At 42.7% G+C, this 24,523-nt stretch overlaps 1 protein-coding gene across 1 annotated transcript in view; it reads right to left on the reverse strand.

Moving 5' to 3' along the window:
• Positions 1-24,523, reverse strand: part of PKD1L3 (polycystin 1 like 3, transient receptor potential channel interacting) — an 88,224-nt gene that overhangs the window by 35,743 nt on the left and 27,958 nt on the right. The window contains 4 exon segments of the mRNA XM_017953512.3: positions 7,902-8,048; positions 17,881-18,059; positions 18,659-18,760; positions 20,954-21,184. Of these exon segments, the coding sequence (XP_017809001.3) occupies positions 7,902-8,048; positions 17,881-18,059; positions 18,659-18,760; positions 20,954-21,184 (659 nt within the window).

The following is a 24,523-nucleotide window of genomic DNA, read 5'->3' on the forward strand; positions in this document are numbered from 1 at the left end:
TTGAATTGTAGTTTCCAAAATCCTCTCCTCTGTCATGGGAGGAACCAGGTGGAGATAACTGAATCATGGGGTTGGTTTCCCCCATCCTGTTCTTGTGATAGTGAGCGAGTTCTCACAAGACCTGATGGTTTTGTAAGGTGCTCCCCACTTCACTGGGCACTCATTCTCCTTGCTGCCACCATGTGAAGAAGGATGTGTTTACTTCCCCTTCCGTCATGATTATAAGTTTCCTGAGGCCTCTCAAGCCATGCTGAACTGTGAGTGAATTAAACATCTTTCCTTCACAAATTACCCAGTCTTAGGCATGTCTCCATAGCAGCATGAGAATGTACTAACTATAACACCTGGCTAATTTTTGTATTTTTTGTAGAGATGGGGTTTTGCCATGTTGCCCAGGCTGGTCCTGAACTCCTGAGCTCGAGTGATCCACCTGTCTCAACCTCCCAAAGTGCTGGGATTCCAGGTGTGAGCCACTGCACCTGGCCCATCACTTAGCTTTAAAAAGGAAGAATTTTTTTTTTTTTTTTGAGATGGAGTTTCACTCTTGTCCCTTAGGCTGGAGTGCAATGGCGTGATCTTGGCTCACTGCAACCTTCACTTCCCAAGTTCAAGCAATTCTCCTGTGTCAGCCACCCAAGTAGCTGGGATTACAGGCACCCACAACCATGCCTGGCTAATTTTTGTATTTTTAGTAGAGATGGAGTTTCACCATGTTGGCCAAGCTGGTCTCGAACTCCTGACCTCTGGTGATCCACCTGCCCTGGCCTCCCAAAGTGCTAAGATGATGGGTGTGAGCCACTGCACCTGGCCCAAAAAGGAAGGAAATTCTTACACGTACTACAACATGAATGAACCTTGAGGACATTATGATAAATGAAATAAGGTAGTCACAGAAAGACAAATACTGTATGGTTCTGCTTACATGAGGAATGTGAAGTAATCAAATGTATAGAAACAGAATAGTTGCCAAGGGTTGGAAGGTGGAGGAAACAGGAAGTTGTTCAATGGGTGTAGAGTTTCAGTTTTGCAAGGTGAAAAAGTTCTGGAGCTCTGTTGCACAACAATGTGAATACATATACTACTACTGAACTGAACACTTAAATATGTCACGATGGTAAATGTTATGGTTTTTGCCATAACTTTAAAAATTGTAAAAATAGTGTAAACATAAACATAAATATGTAGCTTGCAACATTTCTGCCTTAAAAAATAACTACATGCAGCAGTGATTATGAATCTATGTTATGGACACACAATACATGAAGATGTAATTTGTATGACAACAGTAGCACAAAGGAGCAGGAAGGGAACTGAGCTATAAGAGTGAAATTTTTGTATACTATTGAAATTAAGTTGATAGTAATCCAGCTAGGTTGTCATAAATTAGAATTTTAATTATAATCCCCAGCGGAGGCATAAAGAAAATAATTTAAAAAGATATAGTAAAAGATATGACAAAAGAACATGGTAGACTGGAAAATATCCATTTAACACAGAGAAGGCAGTGATGTCCACTGGGAGATTCTATGCCAGTAGGTGTGGGTAACTGTTGAACCCCATTTGTGATGGAGATAAAAAAAAAAAGGCAGTGATAAAGAAACAGAGGAACAAAAAAGATACGGTACAGACAGAAAACAAATAGCAACATGGCAGATACAAACCTCACCTTATTAGTAATTATATAAAATGTAAATAGGTTAAACTCACAAATTAAAAGATAGAGATTGGCAGAATGGACCAAAAAATGCCTAATCCAGCTGTATTCTGTCAACAAGAGACATAATTTAGATATGAAGACACAAATGAACTGAAATTAAAAGGATGGGCAGGTAGTGGTAGCTCATGCCTGTAATCCCAGCACTTTGGGAGGCCAAGGTGGGAGGATCATTTGAGGGCAGGAGTTCGAGACCAGCCTGGCAAACATGACAAAACCCCATCTCTAATAAACACACAAAAATTAGCCAGGCATGGTGGCACGTGCCTGTAGTCCTGGCTACTCGGGAGGCTAAGGCAGGAGAATTGCTTGAACCCGGGAGGTTGCAGTAAGCCAAGATCACGCCACTGGACTAAAAAGATGGAAAAAAGTATTCCATGGAAACAGCAATCAAAAAAGGGCTGGAGTGGCTATACTAATAATATAAGACAAAATATACTTCAGGACAAGAATTATTACTAGAGATAAAGGACATTTTATTAAAGGGTCAGTCTAGGCCGGGCGCGGTGGCTCAAGCCTGTAATCCCAGCACTTTGGGAGGCCGAGACGGGCGGATCATGAGGTCAGGAGATCGAGACCATCCTGGCTAACACGGTGAAATCCCATCTCTACTAAAAAATACAAAAAATTAGCCGGGCGTGGTGGCGGGCGCCTGTAGTCCCAGCTACTTGGGAGGCTGAGGCAGGAGAATGGCGTGAACCCGGGAGGTGGAGCTTGCAGTGAGCTGAGATCACGCCACTGCACTCCAGCCTGGGCGACAGAGCAAGACTCTGTCTCCAAAAAAAAATAAATAAATAAAAATAAAGGGTCAGTCTACTAAGACGATAAATCCGCCTGTGCTTACTGTCTTCTTGCAAGCCAAACGGAAGTGTTACCGGCCAGCCATATAGCTGTCACAGTGCTTCTGCTTAGGAACTGCTGCACAGGCAGAAGACAATGTATTAAAATCTTCAATGTGTTAAGGGAAAAATAACAAAAAATTTCTATCCAGTTAAATAGCTAACTATGAGTCAAGAGTAAAGATGGACACACACTTCTCATTAGAACTATTAAAAGAGCTACTTCAACAAGAAGAAAAAAGCCCAGAGTAACGATAAGAAATACAGAAAACTGGCTGGACGTGGTGGCTCACGCCTGTAAACCCAGCACTTTGGGAGGCCGAGGTGAGCAGATCACCCTGAGGTCAGAAGTTCGAGACCAGCCTGGCCAACATGGTGAAACCCCATCTGTACTAAAAATACAAAAACTAGCCAGGCGTGGTAGTGGGTGCCTGTAATCCAGCTACTCAGGAGCCTGAGGCAGGAGAATCGCTTGAATCCAGGAGGCGGAGCTTGCAGTAAGATGAGATCACGTCACTGCACTCCAGCCTGGGCGACAGAGCGAGACTCCATCTCAAAAAAAAAAAAAAAAAGCCGGGCATGGTGGCTCATGCCTGTAATCTTAGCACTTTGGGAGGGTGAGGCGTGCAGACTGCCTGAGAGCAAGAGTTTGAGACTAGCCTGGGCAACAGAGGGAAACCCCATCTCTACTAAAATACAAAAAATTAGCCAGGCATGGCAGCATATGCCTGTTATCCCAGCTACTTGGGAGGCTGAGAAAGGAGAATTGCTTGAACCTGGGAGGCGGAGGTTGTAGTAAGCTGAGACTGCACCACTGCACTCCAGCCTGGGTGACAGAGCAAAACTCCTGTCTCAAAAAAAAAAAAAAAAAAAAAAAAAGCCACAAAAAGAATACAGAAAACTAAGCTGGGCGCGGTGGCCCTCACCTGTAATCCCAGCACTTTGGGAGGCCAAGGCGGGCGGATCACCTGAGGTCAGGAGTTTAAGACCAGCCTGACCAACATGGAGAAACCCCATCTCTACTAAAAATACAAAATTAGCTGGGCGTGGTGGCGCATGTCTGTAATCCCAGCTGCTTGGGGGGCTGAAGCAGGAGAATCACTTGAAACTGGGAGGTAGAGGTTGTGGTGAGCTGAGAGAGCTGAGATAGCGCCATTGTACTCCAGCCTCGGCAACAAGAGCGAAACTCCATCTCAAAAACCAACCAACCAACCAACCAAACAAACAAAAAGCAAAGAATACAGAAAACTAGAATAAACAGAAAAATTACTACATTATTAATATATTTAACTGTGAATTATGAAAGGAAAAGCCTTTTTTGTGCATCTAAAAACATAATGGTAAAACCAAACCACTAGAGAGTAATTTAAAACATGGGAATTGGGAGAGAGGTTACTCAAGAATGGTTAAAGCATTGCTAATTCTTTGTCATGTTCCGGCAGAAGAAACATTCTTAGAAAATTAATATAGAGAAAAAGCGTGTTAAAAATTAAAAGTAACCAATAAAAAGAATTAGAAGAGGAAAAGGAGGAAGAGAAGCAGGAAGTGGAAAAAGAAGAGGAGAAAGAGGAAAAAATACAATGTATAGTTTTTTTTTTTTTTTTTTTTTTTTTTTGAGACGGTGTCTCACTCTGTCGCCCAGGCTGGAGTGCAGTGGCCGGATCTCAGCTCACTGCAAGCTCCGCCTCCCGGGTTCACGCCATTCTCCTGCCTCAGCCTCCGGAGTAGCTGGGACTACTACTCGCCCTCCACCTCGCCCTGCTAGGTTTTTGTATTTTTTAGTAGAGACGGGGTTTCACCGTGTTAGCCAGGATGGTCTTGATCTCCTGACCTCGTGATCCGCCCGTCTCGGCCTCCCAAAGTGCTGGGATTACAGGCTTGAGCCACTGCACCGGGCCACAATGTATAGTTTCTAAACAGCAAAGATTAAAAAATACAAGAAGTGGTCAGGCATGGTGGCTCACATCTGTAATCCTAGCACTTTGGGAGACCAAGACATGCAGATCACTTGAGCCCAGGAATTCAAGACTAGCCTGGGCAACATGGTGAGACCCTGTTTCTACAAAAAATAGTTTTAAAATTAGCCAGGCGTGGTGGCACACACCTGTAGTACCAGCTACTCAGGAAGCTGAGGTGGGAGGATGAGGCCAGCGAGGTTGAGACTGCAGTGAGCTGTGATCATGCCACAGCACTCCAGCTTGGGTGACAGAGCAAGACTTCATCTCAAAAAACAATCAACAAGAGGCAACGAACCTTAAAAAAACCACAAAACCTGTCAATTTGACAATGTGGAAAGTAGATAAAGAGAATGGATTATAACAAATAATGCAAAATAATATGGTAAAGTAAGTCCAAATAGATCAGTAATCATAATTAATGTAAACATAGTAAAGTCATGTATCAAAAGATAGACATTATTAGATCTGGTTTTTTAAATATCCAGTTATATGTTGCTTGCAAGACATAACTCTAAGCAAAACCATAAAAAAGGCTGAAAGTAAAAAGATAAGAACAAACAATAATATCAGTATGTCAACTTTCTTTAGTTAATATAAAATGGAATTTAAGATACAAAGTGTCAACAGGATGAAAGAGAGACCTATATAATAAAAAAAAAAAAACCCAATGTCTCCAGAAGAATAACATGCACTTAAACGCTCCTAATAAATGTCCAATAGACATGTAAAATATGTCTGTATGGTAAAAACTTATGTAACTGAAGGAGAATTAAACTCACAGTCATTCCTCTACTGGAAACACAGATATTAAACAGATAAAAAATCACATTTCAACAACAAAAATGTTTGAATAAATATACCTATATATGTTTTAAAAATACTAGAACTTTGGATGCAATGGTGTATGCCTGTAATCCTAGCTACTCAGGAAGCTGAGGTAGGAGGACTGCTTGAGCCTAGGTGTTTGGGACCAGCTTGGGCAACACATTGAGACCCTATCTCAAAAATCAAAACAAAACAAACCAAACCTAGAACTGCATCGGGTCCACGGAGGGGAAATAGTATTCACTACTCCTTAAGTTTTCATAAAGGAGAGACAATTTCCGCCAGTTTATTCCTATACACAAGCAACACACAATTTAAAATATATATTTCTTGTTTGTTTTGGAGACAGGAACTCATTGTTTTTTTGTTTTTATTTTTGGTTTTTTTTTTTTTCCACTTCTTGCTTGCTGAGAGTCCCTGATTTTTAGTTTCAAGACTTATTTGTTTTGAGATGGAATCTTTGCTCCTTTGCACAGGCTGGAGTGCAGTGGCACGATGTCAGCTTATTGCAGCCTCGACCTCCCGGGTTCAAGTGATTTTCCTGCCTCAGTCTCCCCAGTAGCTGGGACTACAGGCATGCACCACTGTGCACGGCTAATTTTTGTATTTTTGGTGGATAAGGGGTTTCACCATGTTGGCCAGGCTGAGCTCAAAGTTCTGACCTCAGGTGATCTGCCCACCTCAGCCTCGCAAAGTGTTGGGATTACTGGAGTGAGTCACCATATCCGGCCCTCCCCCTTGAATCTGATTTTCAAAGTGAGGACATAAAAGGCCGAAGCCCCTACTTAGTTCTGTTGAACTGCCCATTCTGGAGGGAGACAGCCACCCTATGAAAAAGGCCACTCTCCTGAGGCTGGAGCCACGCGTAGGTGCTTTGTTGACAGCCACCGATAAGCTCTCAGTTGACAGCCAGCGCCCCCTACTGACCTTGTGAGCGAATAATTTTTGGAAATCTAACAGGAACCTACAGATGAGTACAGACCCAGCCAGGATGAAAGAGCCGGAGGGAAAACTCCCCAGCCATGGTCTTACTGAATTTCTGACCCACACAACCAGGAGAAAAGTAAAGTGGTTGTTTTAATCCACTCAGTTTTGGGAGCAATTTGTTACGCAGCAAGTGTTATTGGAGCAGATCTTAATAAAGAAATAGACATTTCTTGCTGTTCTGGACATCCTAACTACTCAGTCACACAAGATCGGGATAGGAGTGCGGTCTCAGAAGAAACAGCTCCATGTTTTTTGCCTTTAGGCATTTTAATGTAAGAACATGGTGTTTGGCTGGTTGGTTTTGTTGTTGTTTTGAGACAGGGTCTCTCTCTGTCGCTGAGGCTGGAGCGCAGTGGCTCTATCTTGGCTCACTGCAACTTCCGCTTCTCGGGTTCAAGCCACTCTTCTGACTCAGCCTCCCAAGTAGCTGGGACTACAGTCTCATGCTACCATGTCTGGCTAATTTTCGTACTTTCGGTAGAGATGGGGTTTTGCTATGTTGGCCAGGCTGGTCTCAAACTCCTGGCCTCAAGTGATTTGCCCACCTTGGCCTCTCAAAGTCCTGGGATTACAGGCGTGAGCCACCATGTCCGGCCAGGAGATGACGTTTGGGCCTCTTGCAATCATCTTGTTCCCATGAGGAAAAAGCTGAGAGCCCTAATATTGAACCGGAAAGCTGAAGATAAGAAGGATGTCAGATAGCAGAGGTATATTCTCCTAGGCATATTCTCATCTTTAGCATTCAGGAGACATAGAAAGATACATGGATACCTAGAAAGATACAGAAGTCGATACGCACATTATACTGTTCTCCTGGTCTGAATTCACCAGTACCACATTGCTTTAATTATTTTGGTTTACTAGCATCTTTGTATTTTTTGAGACGGAGTTTCACTCCATCACCCAGGCTGGAGTACAGTGGCAATCTCAGCTCACTGCAACCTCCACCTCCCAGGTTCAAGCACTTCTCCTGCCTCAGCCTCCTGAGTAGCTGGGATCACAGGCGTGCACTACCACACCTGGATAATTGTTGTATTTTTAGTAGAGTCAGGGTTTTGCCATATTGGCTAGGCTGGTCTTGAACTCCTGACCTCAAGCGATCTGCCTGCCTAGGCCTCCCAAAGTGCAGGGATTGCAGGCGTGAGCCACGGTGCCTGGCCAGTTTACTAGTGTCTTCGAAAATCAGTTGAAGGCTACAGCCCTCTCATACTTTCCTTTATTTTTATATTTTGTTCTCATAAATAGAAGTAGTGGTATCCTTTTTATATTCTATTGATCTGAGTGATTGTTTTATTCCTTGATATCTTAGTAAATTATTTATCAATGATTCTCTAGGTTAACAGTTTCAGAAAATAAGGGCAATATTTATAATTTTTATACTGCAAATGTCTTTTTGTCTTCCTTCTGATTTTTAACGTAATGCTTACACCATTTACAACCACAACAGTAAAGCTTATGTATGTTTGAAATAACATATTAATAAAATGTTAATTTGCACATAAAAACAATTCAACAGTGAACAATTCAATTAATAGTGAACATCAATGTTCACTTTTAATAGTAATTTTCCAACAGTACCTAAAGGAAAAGAGCTGTCTCTTTGAAACTGGGATGAAGACGCGGTCAAGCTCACAGTCTCCGAGGTCCACAGCCAGCCAGCAATTGCACAGGAAATGCCACTTCCTCTTCACTGCCATGTCACAGACAATTACCTGGCTGACATACCTGTAGTAAAATGAAGATAATCACGTTAGGCAGGTGGGCTCGAACCAGTTGTTTGTAGTAAGACGTAACCTCGGACCATTAGTAAACTGTCCAAGTAAATGAACTGTTTCATTGCAAGGCAAGAACTAAAGAAAGGAAAGTTGGACATGGTGGTGTGCGCCTGTAATCCCAGCACTTTGGGAGGCTGACGCAGGCAGATTGCTTGAGCTCAGGTGTTTGAGCACAGCTTGGGTGACATGACAAAATCCCATCTTTACAAAAATATATAAAAATTAGCTGGGCGTGGTGGTGTGTGCCTGTAGTCCTAAGCTACCTGGGAGGCTGAGGTGGAAGGATTGTTTGAGCCCGGGAGGTCAAGGCTGCACTGAACTGAAATTGCACCACAGCATTCTAGCTTGGGTGACAGACTTGAGACTCTGTCTCAAAAAATAAAAACAAAGAAATGAGAGTAGATCTTATCTTTCCCTTCCCAACTTCTAAGGGAGTTCACGTACTAGACACCAGACTGCAAACCTTTCTCACGTATGAATAGCTCAGTATGTATATATACTTTTTATAACCTTTCTCTGTCCCATATGTGACAGTGGCTTGCCACCTTTTCAAATATCCCATCTGCCCCTCTTTCATCATCAGGGGTATAAATGGGGTGTAGTCTTTAACGTTTACATTAATGACTTCTCGCTCTCCTTAGTCTCATCTCCACTTCACAGAGCCACAGGCCCTGAGAGTTCATCCTTTTCCCAACCACAGTGTTTTATCACTAACTTCTCCACTACCTTCAGCTGTTTACACACTTGTCCTCTGGGGCACCTGATTGTACAACCTATTTGATTTCACCTCACAACTAGTCAGCAAACCTCCTCCTTTACTGGAATGATGCTATTTTCCCCAAGGGTCTGTGTTTAGTGTCATGAAACCACTTAAATTTCTCTTGTCAAAATCTTAATTTTAGTTGAAAGTTATTTTCAGTGTTGGGAATATAGACTCCTTTAAACCTAAAGTAATTCTGGGGACTGTCTCACTGAAGCAGTTTATAAAACAACAGGTGACTAAGTTGCATTTGATTCAACCAGGGAGTGCATTTTATACATATAAAGCTTTCACTTAAAAGCAAAGTATGGGCCAGGGGTGCTGACTCATGCCTGTAATCCCAGCACTTTGGGAGCTGAGATGGGTGGATTGCTCGTGCTCAGGAATTTGAGACTAGCCTGGGCAATGTGGTGAAACTCCATTTCTATTAAAAAAAAACCCACAAAAATTAGCCAGGGATGGTGGTGCATGCCTGTGGTCCCAGCTACTCAGGAGGCTAAGGTGGGAGGATCACTTGAGCCCGGGAGACAGAGGTTGCAGTGAGCTGTGATCATGCCACTGCACTCCAGCCTGGGTGACAGAGCCAGACCTTGTCTCGGAAAATAAGAAAATAAAAGCAAGGTATAATAAAAGCAGAATAAAACAAAATAAAGACGAAAATATTTATTTTCTGATTGGTGAGAAACTATTCCCAGGCTTTTTGTGTGTCCAGTGTAACTTTTACTCTTATATTCTTTCAAATAAAAGAAAAAGTAGAGAATCTAAAGTGCGTGTTAGGAAAGTCTAGTTGAGACATTCACTATGATTAGCAGAAATATTATGGAAAAAATTGTCATTTTCTACAAAAAGAAAAAAAGGACTGGCAGTCTTTTTTATGGGAGCTGATTCTTTTGCTTTTCTGTGCTTTCCAAGTTTTCTGCATTAAAGCACATATAATGTTTGCAATTAAAAACATAAAAACAGGCCGGGGCGGTGGTTCACACCTGCAATCCCAGCACTTCGGGAGGCCAAAGTAGGAGGATTGCTAGAGCCCATGAGTTTGAGACTGGCCTGGGCAACACAGGGAGACCCCATCTCTATAAAAAAATAAATAAATAAGAAAAATTAGCCAGGTGTGGTGACGTGTACCCGAGGTCCCAGCTCCTTGGGAGGCTGAGGTGGGAGGATCATTTGAACCCAGGAGGTCAAAGCTGTGGTGAGCCATAATCACGTTACTGCACTCCAGTCTGGGCAACAGGGTAGGACCTCAAACAACAATGAAGAAAACAGAAATGAAAAGAAAATCAAATGGTGACTAGAGAATGCCTTCAAAAGAGCTTTAAGGGCAGGGCGCAATGACTCACGCCTGTAATCCCAACACTCTGGGAGACTGAGGCGGGTGTACTGCTTGAGGCCAGGAGTTTGAGATCAGCCTGGCCAACACAGTGAAACCCTATCTCTACTAAAAACACAAAAATTAGCTGGGTGTAGTGGCGCATGCCTGTAGTCTCAAGTACTCGGGAGTCTGAGGCACGAGAATCACTTCAACTTGGGAGGCACAGGTTGCAGTGAACTGAGATTGCACCACTGCACCCCAGCCTGGGTGACAGCACCAGACTCTGTCTCAAACAAAACAACAAAAAAAGAGCCGTAATACCTGATAGGAAGCTCTAGAGGTGACACATAATCCTGAGAATTTAACTGTAATGAATACTTATTGTTATAATATTAATTATAATTATTAATTGTAACAAGTATTTATCCAGTTCCTCTATAATCTTGGCACTGTTCTAGCTGCTGATAATAGAATATTAATAAGACAGTAGTATCTTTATCCTTGAGGAGCATGAAATCACTGTGAGCTAAAAAATAATAGAATTATAATCAAAGACTACATATAGAATGAGGATTGATATAAACCAGTGGTAAGAAATTGTGAGAAAAGTAGAAAATATTACATTGGTGTAAATTTCTTTGGGTGCTTCCTCTAAAAGAGTTAAATTTTAAAATTATTTTGCTATGATTATAAAATAACATCCATCATTCAATTTTTTCAAAATACCTAAAAGTACGCTGAAGAACATTTAAAAGATTTATAATCCTGCTACCTGGAGATAACTACAATAATTTATTGGCCGGGTGTGGTGGCTCACGCCTGTAATCCCAGCACTTTGGGAGGCCAAGGCAGGCAGATCACGAGGTCAGAAGATCAAGACCATCCTGGCTAACACGGTGAAACCCCGTCTCTACTAAAAATACAAAAAATTAGCTGGGTATGGTGGCAGGCACCTGTAGTCCCAGCTACTTGGGAGGCTGAGGCAGGAGAATGGCATGAACCTGGGAGGCGGAGCTTGTAGTGAGCAGAGATCGCGCCACTGCACTCCAACTTGGGCAACAGAGCAAGACCCTGTCTCAAAAAAAAAATATTAACTTATTATATATACTCTAGACCTTTTCTCATACACATACTTTATTTTTTATTATTTCATTTTTTTTGAGAAGGAGTCTCGCTCTGTCCCCAGGCTAGAGTGTGGTGGCGCGATCTCGGCTCACTGCAACCTTCGCCTCCTGGGTTCAAGTCATCCTCCTGCCTCAGCCTTCTGAGTACTTGAGACTACAGACATGCGCCACCACACCCAGCTAATTTTTTTATTTTTAATAGAGACGGGGTTTCACCATGTTAGCCAGGATGGTCTTGATCTCCTGACCTCGTGATCCACCTGCCTCGGCCTCCCAAAGTGCTGTGATTACCAGCATGAGCCACTGCTCCCAGCCTATTTTATTTTTTTGAGACAGAGTCTCACTCTGTTGCACAGGCTGGAGTGTAGTAGCATGAATGTGTCACACTGTAGCCTCTACCACTAGGCTCAATGATTGTCCCACCTCAGCCTCCTGGGTATCTCAGACTAAAGGTGTGTGCCACCATGCCTGGCTATATATATTTCTTTATTTTTTGCATAAATGGGGTTTTGCCATGTTGCCCAGGCTGGTCTTGAACTCTCGGGCTCAAGCAATCTGCCCTCCTCAGCCTCCCAAAGTGCTGGGATTGCAGGCATGTGCCACCATGACTGGCCTGTGTGTATGTGTATATATAAATATACATATATATATATAAATATATACATATATAAATAAAAAAATATACATATATTTTTGAGACCGAGTCTCACCCTGTCACCCAGGCTGGAGTGCTGGAGAGCAATAGTGTGATCTTGGCTCACTGCAACCTCTGCCTCCCGGGTTCAAGCAATTCTCATGCCTTAGCCACCCGAGTAGCTGGGATTACAGGCACGTGCCACCACAACCAGCTAATTTTTTAAATCTTTAGTAGAGATGGGGTTTCACCATGTCGGCCAGGATGGTCTTGATCTCCTAACCTTGTGATCCACCTTCCTTGGCCTCCCAAAGTGTTGGGATTACAGGCGTGAGCCATCACAACCAGTCTATTTTATATTTTTGAGACAGAGTATCACTCTGTTGCCCAGGCTAGAGTGCAGTGCAGTATCGCAAATGCATCGCACTGCAGCCTCCACCACTGGGCTCAATGATTGTCCCACCTCAGACTCCCAGGTATCTCAGACTACAGGCATGTGCCACCATGGACTGTTGTGGGAAGTCAGGGACCCCGAACACAGGGACTGGCTGGAGCTGAGGCAGAAGAACATAAATTGTGAAGATTTCATGGATATTTAACAGTTCCCAAAATTAATACTTCTATAATTTTTTATACCTGTCTTTACTGTAATCTCTGAATATAAATTGTGAAGATTTCATGGACATTTATCACTTCCCCAATCAATACTCTAATTTCTTACGCCTGTCTTTAATCTCTTAATCCAATCATCTTTGTGAACTGAGGATGTATGTCACACCTCAGGACCCTGTGATGATTGCGTTAACTGTATAAATTGTAAAATGTGTGTGTTTGAACAATATGGAATCAGTGCACCCTGAAAAAGAACAGAATAACAGCGATTTTCAGGGAACGAGGAAAGATAACCGTAAGGCCTGACTGCCTACGGGGTTGGACAGAATACAGCTGTATTTTTCTTCTTGCAGAGAGCCTATAAACGGATGTGTAAGTAGGAGAAATATCACGGAATTCTTTTACCAGCAAGGAATATTAATAATTGAGACTTTGGGGAAGGAATGCATTCCTGGGGGTAGGTCTATAGATGACTGCTCTGGGAGTGTCTTATGCAATTGAGATAAGGAGTGAAATACGCCCTGCCTCCTGCAGTACCCTCAGACTTACTAGGATGGGGAAATTCCAGCCTGGTAAATTCTAGTCAGACCGGTTGTCTGCTCTCAAACTCTGTTTCTTGTTAAGATGTTTATCAAGACAATGCATGCACAATGGGACATAGGCCCTCATCAGTAATTCTAATTTTGCCTTGCCTTGTGATCTTCATTGCCCTTTGAAGCATGTGATCTTTGTGACTTACTCCCTGTTTGCACACCCTCTCCCCTTTAAAAATCCCTAATAAAAACTTGATGGTTCTGTGGCTTGGGGTCACCATCATGGTCCCACCAATATGTGATGACACCCCCAGAGGCCCAGCTGTAAAATTTCTCTTTGTACTCTTTCTCTTTATTTCTCAGACTGGCCAACACTTAGGGAAAACAGAAAGAACCTACATTGAAATATTGGGGGCTGGTTCCCCCAACAATGCCTGGTGCTATATATATATACACATATATATACACATATATGTACACACATACATACACATAAATACACACACACATATACACACACACATACACATATATACACATACATATACATATATACACATGTACATATATACACATATACATACACATATACATACATATACATATATACACATATATACATACATACATATATACACATATAGATATTATATATACATGTATATATATGTGTATATATGTGTGTGTGTATATATATTTTTTGTATTTTTGCAGAAATGGGGTTTTGCCATGTTGCCCAGGCTAGTCTTGAACTCTTGGGCTCAAGCCATCTGCCCTCCTCAGCCTCCCAAAGTGCTGGGATTACAGGCGTGTGCCACCATGCCTGGCCCGCATACTTTTTTTTTTGAGATGGAGTCTCGTCCTGTTGCCCAAGCTGGAGTGCTGGAGTGCAATGGTGTGATCTTGGCTCACTACAACCTTCACCTCCTGGGTTCAAGCAATTCTTGTGCCTCAGCCACCAAGTAGCAGGGATTACAGGCATGTGACACCACGCCTGGCTAATTTTTATCTTTAGTAGAGATGGGGTTCTACTATGTTGGCCAGGCTAGTCTTGAACTCCTGACCTCATGATCCGCCTGCCTCCGTCTCCCAAAGTGCTGGGATTACAGGCATGTGTCATCGTGCCTGGCCACTTTTTTTTAAATCAACTTTATCACATATATAATTTATACCTGATAAAATGTACCCATTTAAAATGTACAGTTCAATGCATTTTTTCCCTCTTTTGCAGCTGTCACGAACTTTAACCAATTTAATACCCATAATTTGGAATTCTCATTTTGATTTGACCAAGTAAGGTAGAGTTGGTCAAATATGACAGGACAAAGACTGGAACAAACAACAACAACAAAAACCCAAAACTGATCACCGAGTGCTCTAATGGTCAGGAGAAATTAAGACCAGCTGGTTGTTAATCTTAACTTTAGCCAAGGCAAAACTCCAATTCAGCTACTTACCTAGGGATAGGTCTCAGGCTGAATACTGTTCTCTACTACCCTAGAAGCAGGAAAAAACTCAAATTCACCTTCCCTGTTAGAAGTGAGCTCAGACTCTAGAAAGGAGTTACCTGCCTCCCATCGTCATGAAGGCAGGAAAACTTGCTTTCCTTGTTGGAAGCAATCAGAACTCCAGAAAAAGGAGTTGTACAGCAAAATAAACTTTAGATCTCGACCAAATTTTGGGCGATCAGGGATTCTCTGGAAGGGGTGCTTCCAGGCCTCAGCAAATTGTCCTATTGGTTTGAGCCATAAAGGTAGCTCAAGCTGGCACCAAGCACCGATAGATTTGTCAAAGGTTAGGGCACCTCCACTTAGAATCCCTTTGTGGTTACCAAAATGTGAACCCTGAATATCTGAGACAGGTCCCAGTCAATCTAGAAAGTTTATTTTGCCTAGGTTAAGGATGTGTACCTGTGACAGCCTCAGGAGGTCCTGATGACACGTGCCCCTAAAATGCACAGTTCAATGCATTTTTTTTTTTTTTTTTTTGAGATGGAGTCTCACTGTGTCACACAGGCTGGAGTATAGTGGCATGATCTTGGCTCATTGCAACCTCCGCCTCCCGGGTTCAAGTGATTCTCCATCAGCCTCCCAAGTAGCTGGGACTACAGGCACGAGCCACCATGCCTGACTAATTTTTGTATTTTTAGTAGAGACGGGGTTTCACCATGTTGTAGCCAGGATGGTTTCGATCTCCTGACCTTGTGATCCGCCCGCCCTGGCCTCCCAAAGTGCTGGGATTACAGGCATGAGCCACCATGCCTGGACAGTTCAATGCATTTTGACAAACGTTTATACACCAGCACCATCAAAATATCACACCCAAAATTTCCCTATCCCTCCTTCCAGTCACCTCCTACCCCCTCACTCCTGGCCCTAGGAGAACAGTGATCTGCTGTCCTCCATCTTTATAGAATAGTTAGCCTTTTACGGAATTTCACATGTGTGGAATCATATGATATATATATATATATATATATATATATATATATATATATATATACACACATATATATGTATTTTTTTTTTCTTTTGAGACAGGGTCTCGCTCTGTTGCCCAGGCTGGAGTGTAGTGGTGTGATGTTGGCTCACTGCAACCCCCGCCTCTTGGGCTCAAGTGATGCTCCCGCCTCAGCCCCCCAAGTAGCTGGGAGTATAGGCATGAGCCACCACTCCCAGCTAATATTTGTATTTTTTTGTAGAGACGGAATTTCACCATGTTGCCCAGGCTGGTCTCAAACTCCTGACCTCAAGTGATCTAACTACCTTGGCCTCCGGAAGTGCTGAGATGAGAGGTGTGAGCCACGGTGTCTGGCCTATACATTCTTTATGTACAGCTTCTTTCACTAAGCATAATTTTAAAAAAATTCATCCATGTAGTTATATGTAACAATAGTTTCCTTTTCGTTGAGTAGTATTGCATTGAATGAATATACTAACATTTGTTTATTCGTTAGACAGACATTTGTGATGTTTTGAGTTTTGGGCTATTAATAAAGCTGCTATGAACATATGTGTACAGGTCTTGCAGTGGACACATGTTTTTGTTGATCTTGGGTAAATACCTGTAAGTGTGATTTCTGGGTTACATGGTCAGTGTATGTTTAACTTCACAAGAAACTGGCAAGCTGTTCTCTGGAGTGGCCATACCATTTTACACTCTCACTAGGGGTGTGTGAGAGTTTTAGTTGCTCCCCATTCTTCTCTAAACTTGGTTTTGTGAGAATTTTTTTTTTGGAGACAGTCTCACTCTGTTGCCAGGTTGGAGTGCGGTGGCACCATCCCAGCTCACTGCAATCTTCGCCTCCCAGGTTCAAACAATTCTCCTGCCTCAGCCTCCCCAGTAGTTGGGATTACAGGCATATGCCACCACACCCGGCTAATTTTTGTATTTTTAGTAGAGACAGGATTTCACCATGTTGGTCAGGCTGGTCTCAAACTCCTGACCTCAAGTGATCTGCCCGCCTTGGCCTTCCAAAGTGCTGGGATGACAGGCGTGAGCCACTGCACCCGGTCTTTTGTGAGAATTTTTAATTTAAGCCATTCTGATGGGTGGCTAGTGCTCTACCATTTTCATTTACTGATGACTAACCATGTTGAACATCTTTTCAAGTGCTTCCTATACATTATTCACCTTTTTAAATAAAACTGGAAGGATGGTTTACAAGCTGATTTGTGCATACTGGAACAGAACGGAAGCAGCAAGAAAGTTATTAGTCTCTACTGACCCAGTGGCTGGTACGTCTAGCCTGGGGGGAAAAATGTATTTTGCTAATAAATTTAGGCAAAATTTTGCTCTTTGCAGGTGGGCAACATTTAGCAACAGATTGAGTGCCTGAGCCTTAAGACTCCACTTTATTTTTCTCTTTTTTCCTAACTCCAAGGAACCAGTAATCTTCGTTCTTAATTAATTGCATCATCTACTTTCTGTAGCACCTCTCCTAACTCTGGGTGCTGCTGAAGGAAGATGCTGAATCATTCGAACCTAACATATGTTAGGTTCAAGGACTTTATCATCGTCTAGTTATTTCTCTAACTCCTCAGGCACATCTCATACAGTAATTCTATCCTTTCTCCTTCCTTAAGATCTTGACTTTTTTTTTTCCTTTCCCCCGAGACACGGTCTTGCTGTTGCCCAGGCTGGTGTGCAGTGGTGCAGATATACTCGCTGCAGCTTCAACCTCCGAGGCTCAAGTGATCCTCCCACTTCAGCCTCCTGAGTAGCTGGGATTATAGGTGCACACCACCATGCCTGGCAAATTTTTTTTTTTTTTTTTTGTAGAGGCAGGGTCTTCCTATGTTGCTAAGGCTGTTCTCAAACTCCTGGCCTCAAGTGATCCTCCTGCCTTGGCCTCCCAAAATATTAGGATTACAGGTGTGAGCTGCTACACCCTGTCCTTAAGCTCTTAAGTTTGACTCAAAGTTTGACTGTCAGTAGATAGTTGTTTACTAAAGTTAGTCTTTAAGGATATTTTTTCATATTTACAAATACTTTTAATTTGTGGCACTTTCAGGCAATATTTCATTGGTGTTATTTGCTGTTCACAATCATGACATTTAATGAAAATAAAATTAGAGAAAACAAAGCATCTATTACTCTACTATCCAAAAAAAAATCATATTGTTAATCTCTCACACTTCTTTCCAGGGCTTATTCTTTGTAGATAGCTTTAAAACTGAAATCTAATAGTCGTTTGTTACTATTTGGGGCTCAAAGCTTTACTGTGATTTATTGTGGTGATCTTCCTTCTTCTCTCTTGGCTCCACAAAGCAGCAACAACAGCCAACAGGACATAAGTACTCACCAGGAGGGACTGATGCCAGAATTGTCATGCCAGAGCCGAAGGCTGTGCAGGTCCCCTAGAGAGGACCGAGTGGTGAGAAGGAAGACATCCAGGCCCCCTCGTTCAAAGACTGTCTTCTGGGGGTCACAGAGATGATGGGGCTCACTCCGTCCCTCTGATCCATAGAGGGTGATGACAACCTACCATGAGACAGGGAAAGATAAAATAGAGGGAATTTTAACACGATTCTTTGGGTTTATCCCTAAGGAGAGAGATGAAGACATAGAAAACTGTATTTAGACAAAGTCTTTCGGCTCTTAGACAAGCATAGAGAATTCTTCAAACACACAGTATTTTTTTTTTTTTTTTCTGACACGAAGTCTTGCTCTGTCACCCAGGCTGGAGTACAGTGGCGTGATCTTGGCTCACTGCAACCTCCACCTCCTGAGTTGAAGCAATTCTTGTGCCTCAACCTCCTGCGTAGCTGTGATTACAGGCATGAGCCATCACGCTCAGCTAATTTCTGTATTTTTAGTAGAGAAGGGGTTTCACCTTGTTGGCCAGGCTGGTCTCAAACTCCTGACCTTAGGTGACCTCCCCATCTTGGCCTCCCAAAGTGTTGGGATTACAGGTGTGAGCCCCCATGTGTGGCCCGCATGTACAGTTTAGAACTAGAAAATACCAATCTCTGATCGCTTTTAAAGTGCTATTGGTTGCCAGGATATCACCAGCTCAGAGTGTGTCTCATGTGGCAGAAGACACAAAGCAAGAACAAGTGAAGAACATTTATTTCATTAACCTTAGCTGTTGTAGCAGCCCTTCTTCGATATCCGGTGTAGACCTGAATAAGGTAGTGAAATTGAGCGCTGGGGTCATTATCAGCCAGGACAGTAACCTTCACCTGCAAGAAAAGCAGAACCAAGCAACTTACTAGGCCTCCACGTAGAATAGCTCCCGCCTCCTCCAACTGAGGAGCAGGAGGATGCACTCTGGCAGGTGTGCCAGCCCTACAGAAAGCAGGGCTGAGGTGTGGGCAGCAGACAGACACGTGAGCAGACCTAAGCCACTAAAGTGGGGATGAGGCCTGAACCTCCAGGGCCTGTATCTCTCAAGTGAAATAGTCATACAATCACCCAATCAGGTCTTGAGCCTCTAAATCCTTGCACTTCTCTCCTACTTAGGTACCAGATAACAGAGAATACCCGGCTAAATTTGCATTTCAGATAAACTATGAATAATTTGGGGCATGCTTACACTAAAGATGAACTATTTATTTAAAATACAAATTTAACTAGGTAGCCTGTATTTTTCTTTACTAACGTGGACAACCCTACACCCAGGGCAATAAGAAATGAACACTTAGCGTATTCTAGAATTTCCAAGTGCAAGAAAACATAGGAAGAACAAACCCATGGAAAGAAGAGGCTGTCAAAAGATTTTTGTTTTAAAAAACATACCATGTAAGTTTCTTGTATATAGTTACATTTTCATTTTTATTTTTTGAGATGGAGTCTTGCTATGTTGCCCAGGCTGGAGTGCAATGTTGTATTCTTGGCTCACTGCAACCTCCGCCTCCCAGGTTCAAGTGATCCTCCCACCTCAGCCTCCTGAGTGGCTGGGACTACAGACATGCGCCACCATGGCCGGTTAATTTTTGGATTTTTAGTAGAGATGGGGTTTCACCACGTTGACCAGGCTGGTCTTGAACTCTTGAACTCAAGTGATACACCCACCTCGGCCTCCCAAAGTGCTGGGATTACAGGCGTGAGCCACCTCACCCAGTCAGTTACATTAAATTATAATTTGATTTATATGTAACTTTTTTTTTTTTTTTTTTTTTTTTTTTTTTTGAGACAGAGTCTCACTCTGTCAGTCAGGCTGGAGTGCAGTGGCATGATCTTGGCTCACTGCAACCTCTGTCTCCCAGGCTCAAGCGATTCTCCTGCCTCAGCCTCCCAAGTAGCTGGGATTACAGGTTCGCGCCACCACACCTGGCTAATTTTTGTATTTTTAGTAGAGATGGGGTTTCACCATGTTGGCCAGGCTGGTCTCGAACTCCTGACCTCAGGTGATCTACCTGCCTCGGCCTCTGAAAGTGCTGGGATTACAGGCGTGAGCCACTGCACCTGGCCAATTTACATATAACTTTCATATCCAATGTATAAAGTAAGATAAACTTGCCGGGCGCGGTGGCTCAAGCCTGTAATCCCAGCACTTTGGGAGGCCGAGACGGGCGGATCACGAGGTCAGGAGATCAAGATCATCCTGGCTAACACGGTGAAACCCCGTCTCTACTAAAAAATACAAAAAAACTAGCCGGGTGTGGTGGCGGCGCCTGTAGTCCCAGCTACTGGGGAGGCTGAGGCAGGAGAATGGCGTGAACCCGGGAGGCGGAGCTTGCAGTGAGCTGAGATCCGGCCACTGCACTCCAGCCCGGCGACACAGCGAGACTCCGTCTCAAAAAAAAAAAAAAAAAAAAAAAAAAAAAAAAAAAAAAAAAGTAAGATAAACTTGCATTTGACTTTAGTTAAGCTCTCTAGGTCTTTTGTTTTCCTTTTTGGAGACTGGGTCTCTGCTGCCCAGCCTGGAGTAAAGTGGCACGATAGCTCACTGCAGCCTCAACGATTCTGGGCTCAAGTGATCTTCCCACCTCAGCTACCCAAGTGGCTGGAACTACAAGCATGCACCACCATGCCTGGCTCATATTGTTTTTAATTTTTAATAGAGACAAGGTCTTGCTATGGTGCCCAGGCTTGCCTTCAACTCCTGAGTTCAAGTGATCCTCCTGCCCTGGCCTCCCAAAATGTTGGAATTACAGGCATGAGCCACTGCACCTGGCTAGTATTTTCTTTTGGCTCATTCCTGTCCTAGAAGGAGTCCCACAAGGGTCCAATCTTGGAACCAAAGGAAACAAAAATAGAGAAAAGGTTCTTAGGTCTTCAGACAGTAGACATGAAGATAAACGTAAGAAAAGTTCCACTTGAATTTCTATGCCTCCCAGTACCAGGCTTTGACAAAGGTGTGTTTTTTCCCCCATCTTATTTAATTACTCAAGACCATCATGGCAAATCTGTTGAACTCAAAGTCTCGTTACCTTCTGCATATCTGCTTGATCCTTTTTCCAAGCCCACACAACTGTGATCACATAGAATCCTAAAAGGCCAGCCAGCAGTGACACCCCAACAGGATTGTTGGTCACGCGAAGGAACAGTTCAACCGTGTCTTCAACATTCACGGTCCTGGGCACGACAAAGAAGTCGCTGGCAAAGAAGGTCAGGTGGTTACAGAGACACTGTGTCCTCAGAATTGTGCTCTGTGGCCCAACCTGGAATTAGAATCAAGACGTTGATTCTAGTTGGACAGAGTGCTAAGGAGGGGACAGACATAAAACAAACACCAGCAATTTAGAGATGGAAAGAGGTGCCTGGATCTCTCATTCACTGCTGGTGATGACGTAAATTAGTATAACCAATATGGAAAGCAATTTAGCAACATCTAGTACAGCTGAAGAAGCACAAACTCTTTGAATCCTGCAATTCCAGTTCTGAGTGTATATATGTTCTAGGGGAACTGTGCACATGTGTATAAAGATATGCGAAAAGGAATGTTTTGTCACCCTTGTTGATAATTATCAAAAATAGGAAACAACTTATATATTCAATAACAGAACATACAAATTAACGGTACATAAGTAAGCAGAGGCAAACTGATGGAATTCTATACAGCAGTTAAAAATGAATGAATTAGCCAGGTGCGGAGGCTCACATCTGTAATTCCAGCACTTTGAGAGGCTGAGGCAGGTGGATCACCTGAGGCTAGGAGTTTGAGACCAGCCTGGACAACATGGTGAAACCCCATCTCTACTAAAAATATAAAAAATTAGCCAGGCGTGGTGATGGGCGCCTGTAGTCCCAGCTACTTGGGAGGCTGAGGCAGGAGAATTGCTTGAACCCGGGAGGCAGAGGTTGCAGTGAGCCGAGGCCACACCACTGCATTCCACCCTGGGTGACAGAACAAGACTGTCTCCCAAACAAATAAATAAAATTTAAAAAAATGGATGAATTAGAGGTAGATGTATCAACATGGATAAATGCTGAGTGAATAAAACAAGAGATATGTACAGTATAATGCCACTTGCACACAGCCTAAGAAGCATGCAAAACACTTATTTATCTATTCATTGTCAGTTTCCCTCTCCAGAATGTCAGTTCATGAGGATATTGTCTTGTTCACTGCTGTATCTCTAGTTCCTAGACTTGGGCATGGCACGTAGAAGACACTCAATAAATATTTGCTGAATGAATGAATTCCCCCCTCAAATTCAGGCCAGTAGTTACCCTTTGGTGGAAGGGAAGGAAGGAGAGAGAGACTAGAGAGGGATACACAGAGGGCTTTAATTATTCCTGAGTGTTTTATTATTTAAGAAAATCTGAAGCAGAGAAAAATACTAACTTTGATAAAGCTGAATGTGCATTCAATGTTTTTTATTATTCCGTATGACTTTCCATATGTTAGAACATTTCTGCATATTTAAAAATATGTCGATAGGTGATTACATGGAAGCTACCAATTCTGTGTTTGGTTTTGTGGATGAGAAGCCTCCAGTATTGTCATTATGACTACTTCTTTCCATGGCACAGGGTTAAGTCCTGGAGGCCCAAGCTAGTCCACCTTTGGAAGAACTCTTGTGCTGTACTTGGGGCAGGTCAATTCCTTTCATGGTGTCCAAGCACTTCAAAGAGCTTCAAGGAAGTGGGAAATATCCAATGCCTTCTGCAATCAACAGGTGTGTGCTGAGAGAGGAGAAAAGCTCTCAAGCTACTCTTCTCAAAGTATAGTTTGCCTAACAAGCAGCACTGGGACAGCTGGGAGCTTGTTAGAAAGGCTTGACCAGAGCTACTGCTTCAGAATCTACATTTTAACAAGCTATTTATAGATTTGCTTGATAGCTATTGTCCAGCTATGACTGCCTGAGGCTATGAATGGTGCAGATACATTCCTAAGAATCCTCTTTCTCTCAGGCCTGTAATTCCAGCACTCTAGGAGGCCAAGGCAGGCGGATCACCTGAGGTCGGGAGTCTGAGACCAGCCTGACTAACATGGAGAAACCCCATCTCTACTAATTGTCCCTGTTTGCAGATGACATGATTGTATATTTAGAAAATCCCATGGTCTCAGCCCAAAATCTCCTTAAGCTGATAAGCAACTTCAGCAAAGTCTCAGGATACAAAATCAATGTGCAAAAATCACAAGCATTCTTATACACCAGTAACAGACAAACAGAGAGCCAAATCATGAATGAACTCCCATTCACAATAGCTTCAAAGAGAATAAAATACCTAGGAATCCAACTTACAAGGGATGTAAAGGACCTCTTCAAGGACAACTACAAACCACTGCTCAGTGAAATAAAAGAGGACACAAACAAATGGAAGAATATACTATGCTCATGGATAGGAAGAATCAGTATCGTGAAAATGGCCATACTGCCCAAGGTAATTTATAGATTCAATGCCATCCCCATTAAGCTACCAATGACTTTCTTCACAGAACTGGAAAAAACTGCTTTAAAGTTCATATGGAACCAAAAAAGAGCCCGCATTGCCAAGACAATCCTAAGCCAAAAGAACAAAGCTGGAGGCATCACGCTACCTGACTTCAAACTATACTACAAGGCTACAGTAACAAAAACAGCATAGTACTGGTACCAAAACAGAGATATAGACCAATGGAACAGAACAGAGCCCTCAGAAATAATACCACACATCTACAACCATCTGATCTTTGACAAACCTGACAAAAACAAGACATGGGAAAAGGATTCCCTATTTAATAAATGGTGCTGGGAAAATTGACTAGCCATAAGTAGAAAGCTGAAACTGGATCCTTTCCTTACTCCTTATACGAAAATTAATTCAAGATGGATTAGAGACTTAAATGTTAGACCTAATACCATAAAAACCCTAGAAGAAAACCTAGGTAATACCATTCAGGACATAGGCATGGGCAAGGACTTCATGTCTAAAACACCAAAAGCAATGGCAACAAAAGCCAAAATTGACAAATGGGATCTAATTAAACTAAAGAGTTTCTGCACAGCAAAAGAAACTACGATCAGAGTGAACAGGCAACCTACAGAATGGGAGAAAATTTTTGCAATCTACTTATCTGACAAAGAGCTAATATCCAGAACCTACAAAGAACTCAAATTTACAAGGAAAAAACAAACAACCCCATCAAAAAGTGGGCAAAGGATATGAACAGACACTTATCAAAAGAAGACATTCATACAGCCAACAGACACATGAAAAAATGCTCATCACTGGCCATCAGAGAAATGCAAATCAAAACCACAATGAGATACCATCTCACACAAGTTAGAATGGCAATCATTAAAAAATCAGGAAACAACAGGTGCTGGAGAGGATGTGGAGAAATAGGAACACTTTTACACTGTTGGTGGGACTGTAAACTAGTTCAACCATTGTGGAAAACAGTGTGGCGATTCCTCAAAGATCTAGAACTAGAAATACCATTTGACCCAGCTATCCCATTACTGGGTATATACCCAAGGGATTATAAATCATGCTGCTATAAAGACACATGCACACGTATGTTTATTGCGGCACTATTCACAATAGCAAAGACTTAGAATCAACCCAAA

Source organism: Papio anubis, chromosome 18 (assembly GCF_008728515.1).
Source record: "Papio anubis isolate 15944 chromosome 18, Panubis1.0, whole genome shotgun sequence".
Lineage (NCBI taxonomy): Eukaryota > Metazoa > Chordata > Mammalia > Primates > Cercopithecidae > Papio > Papio anubis.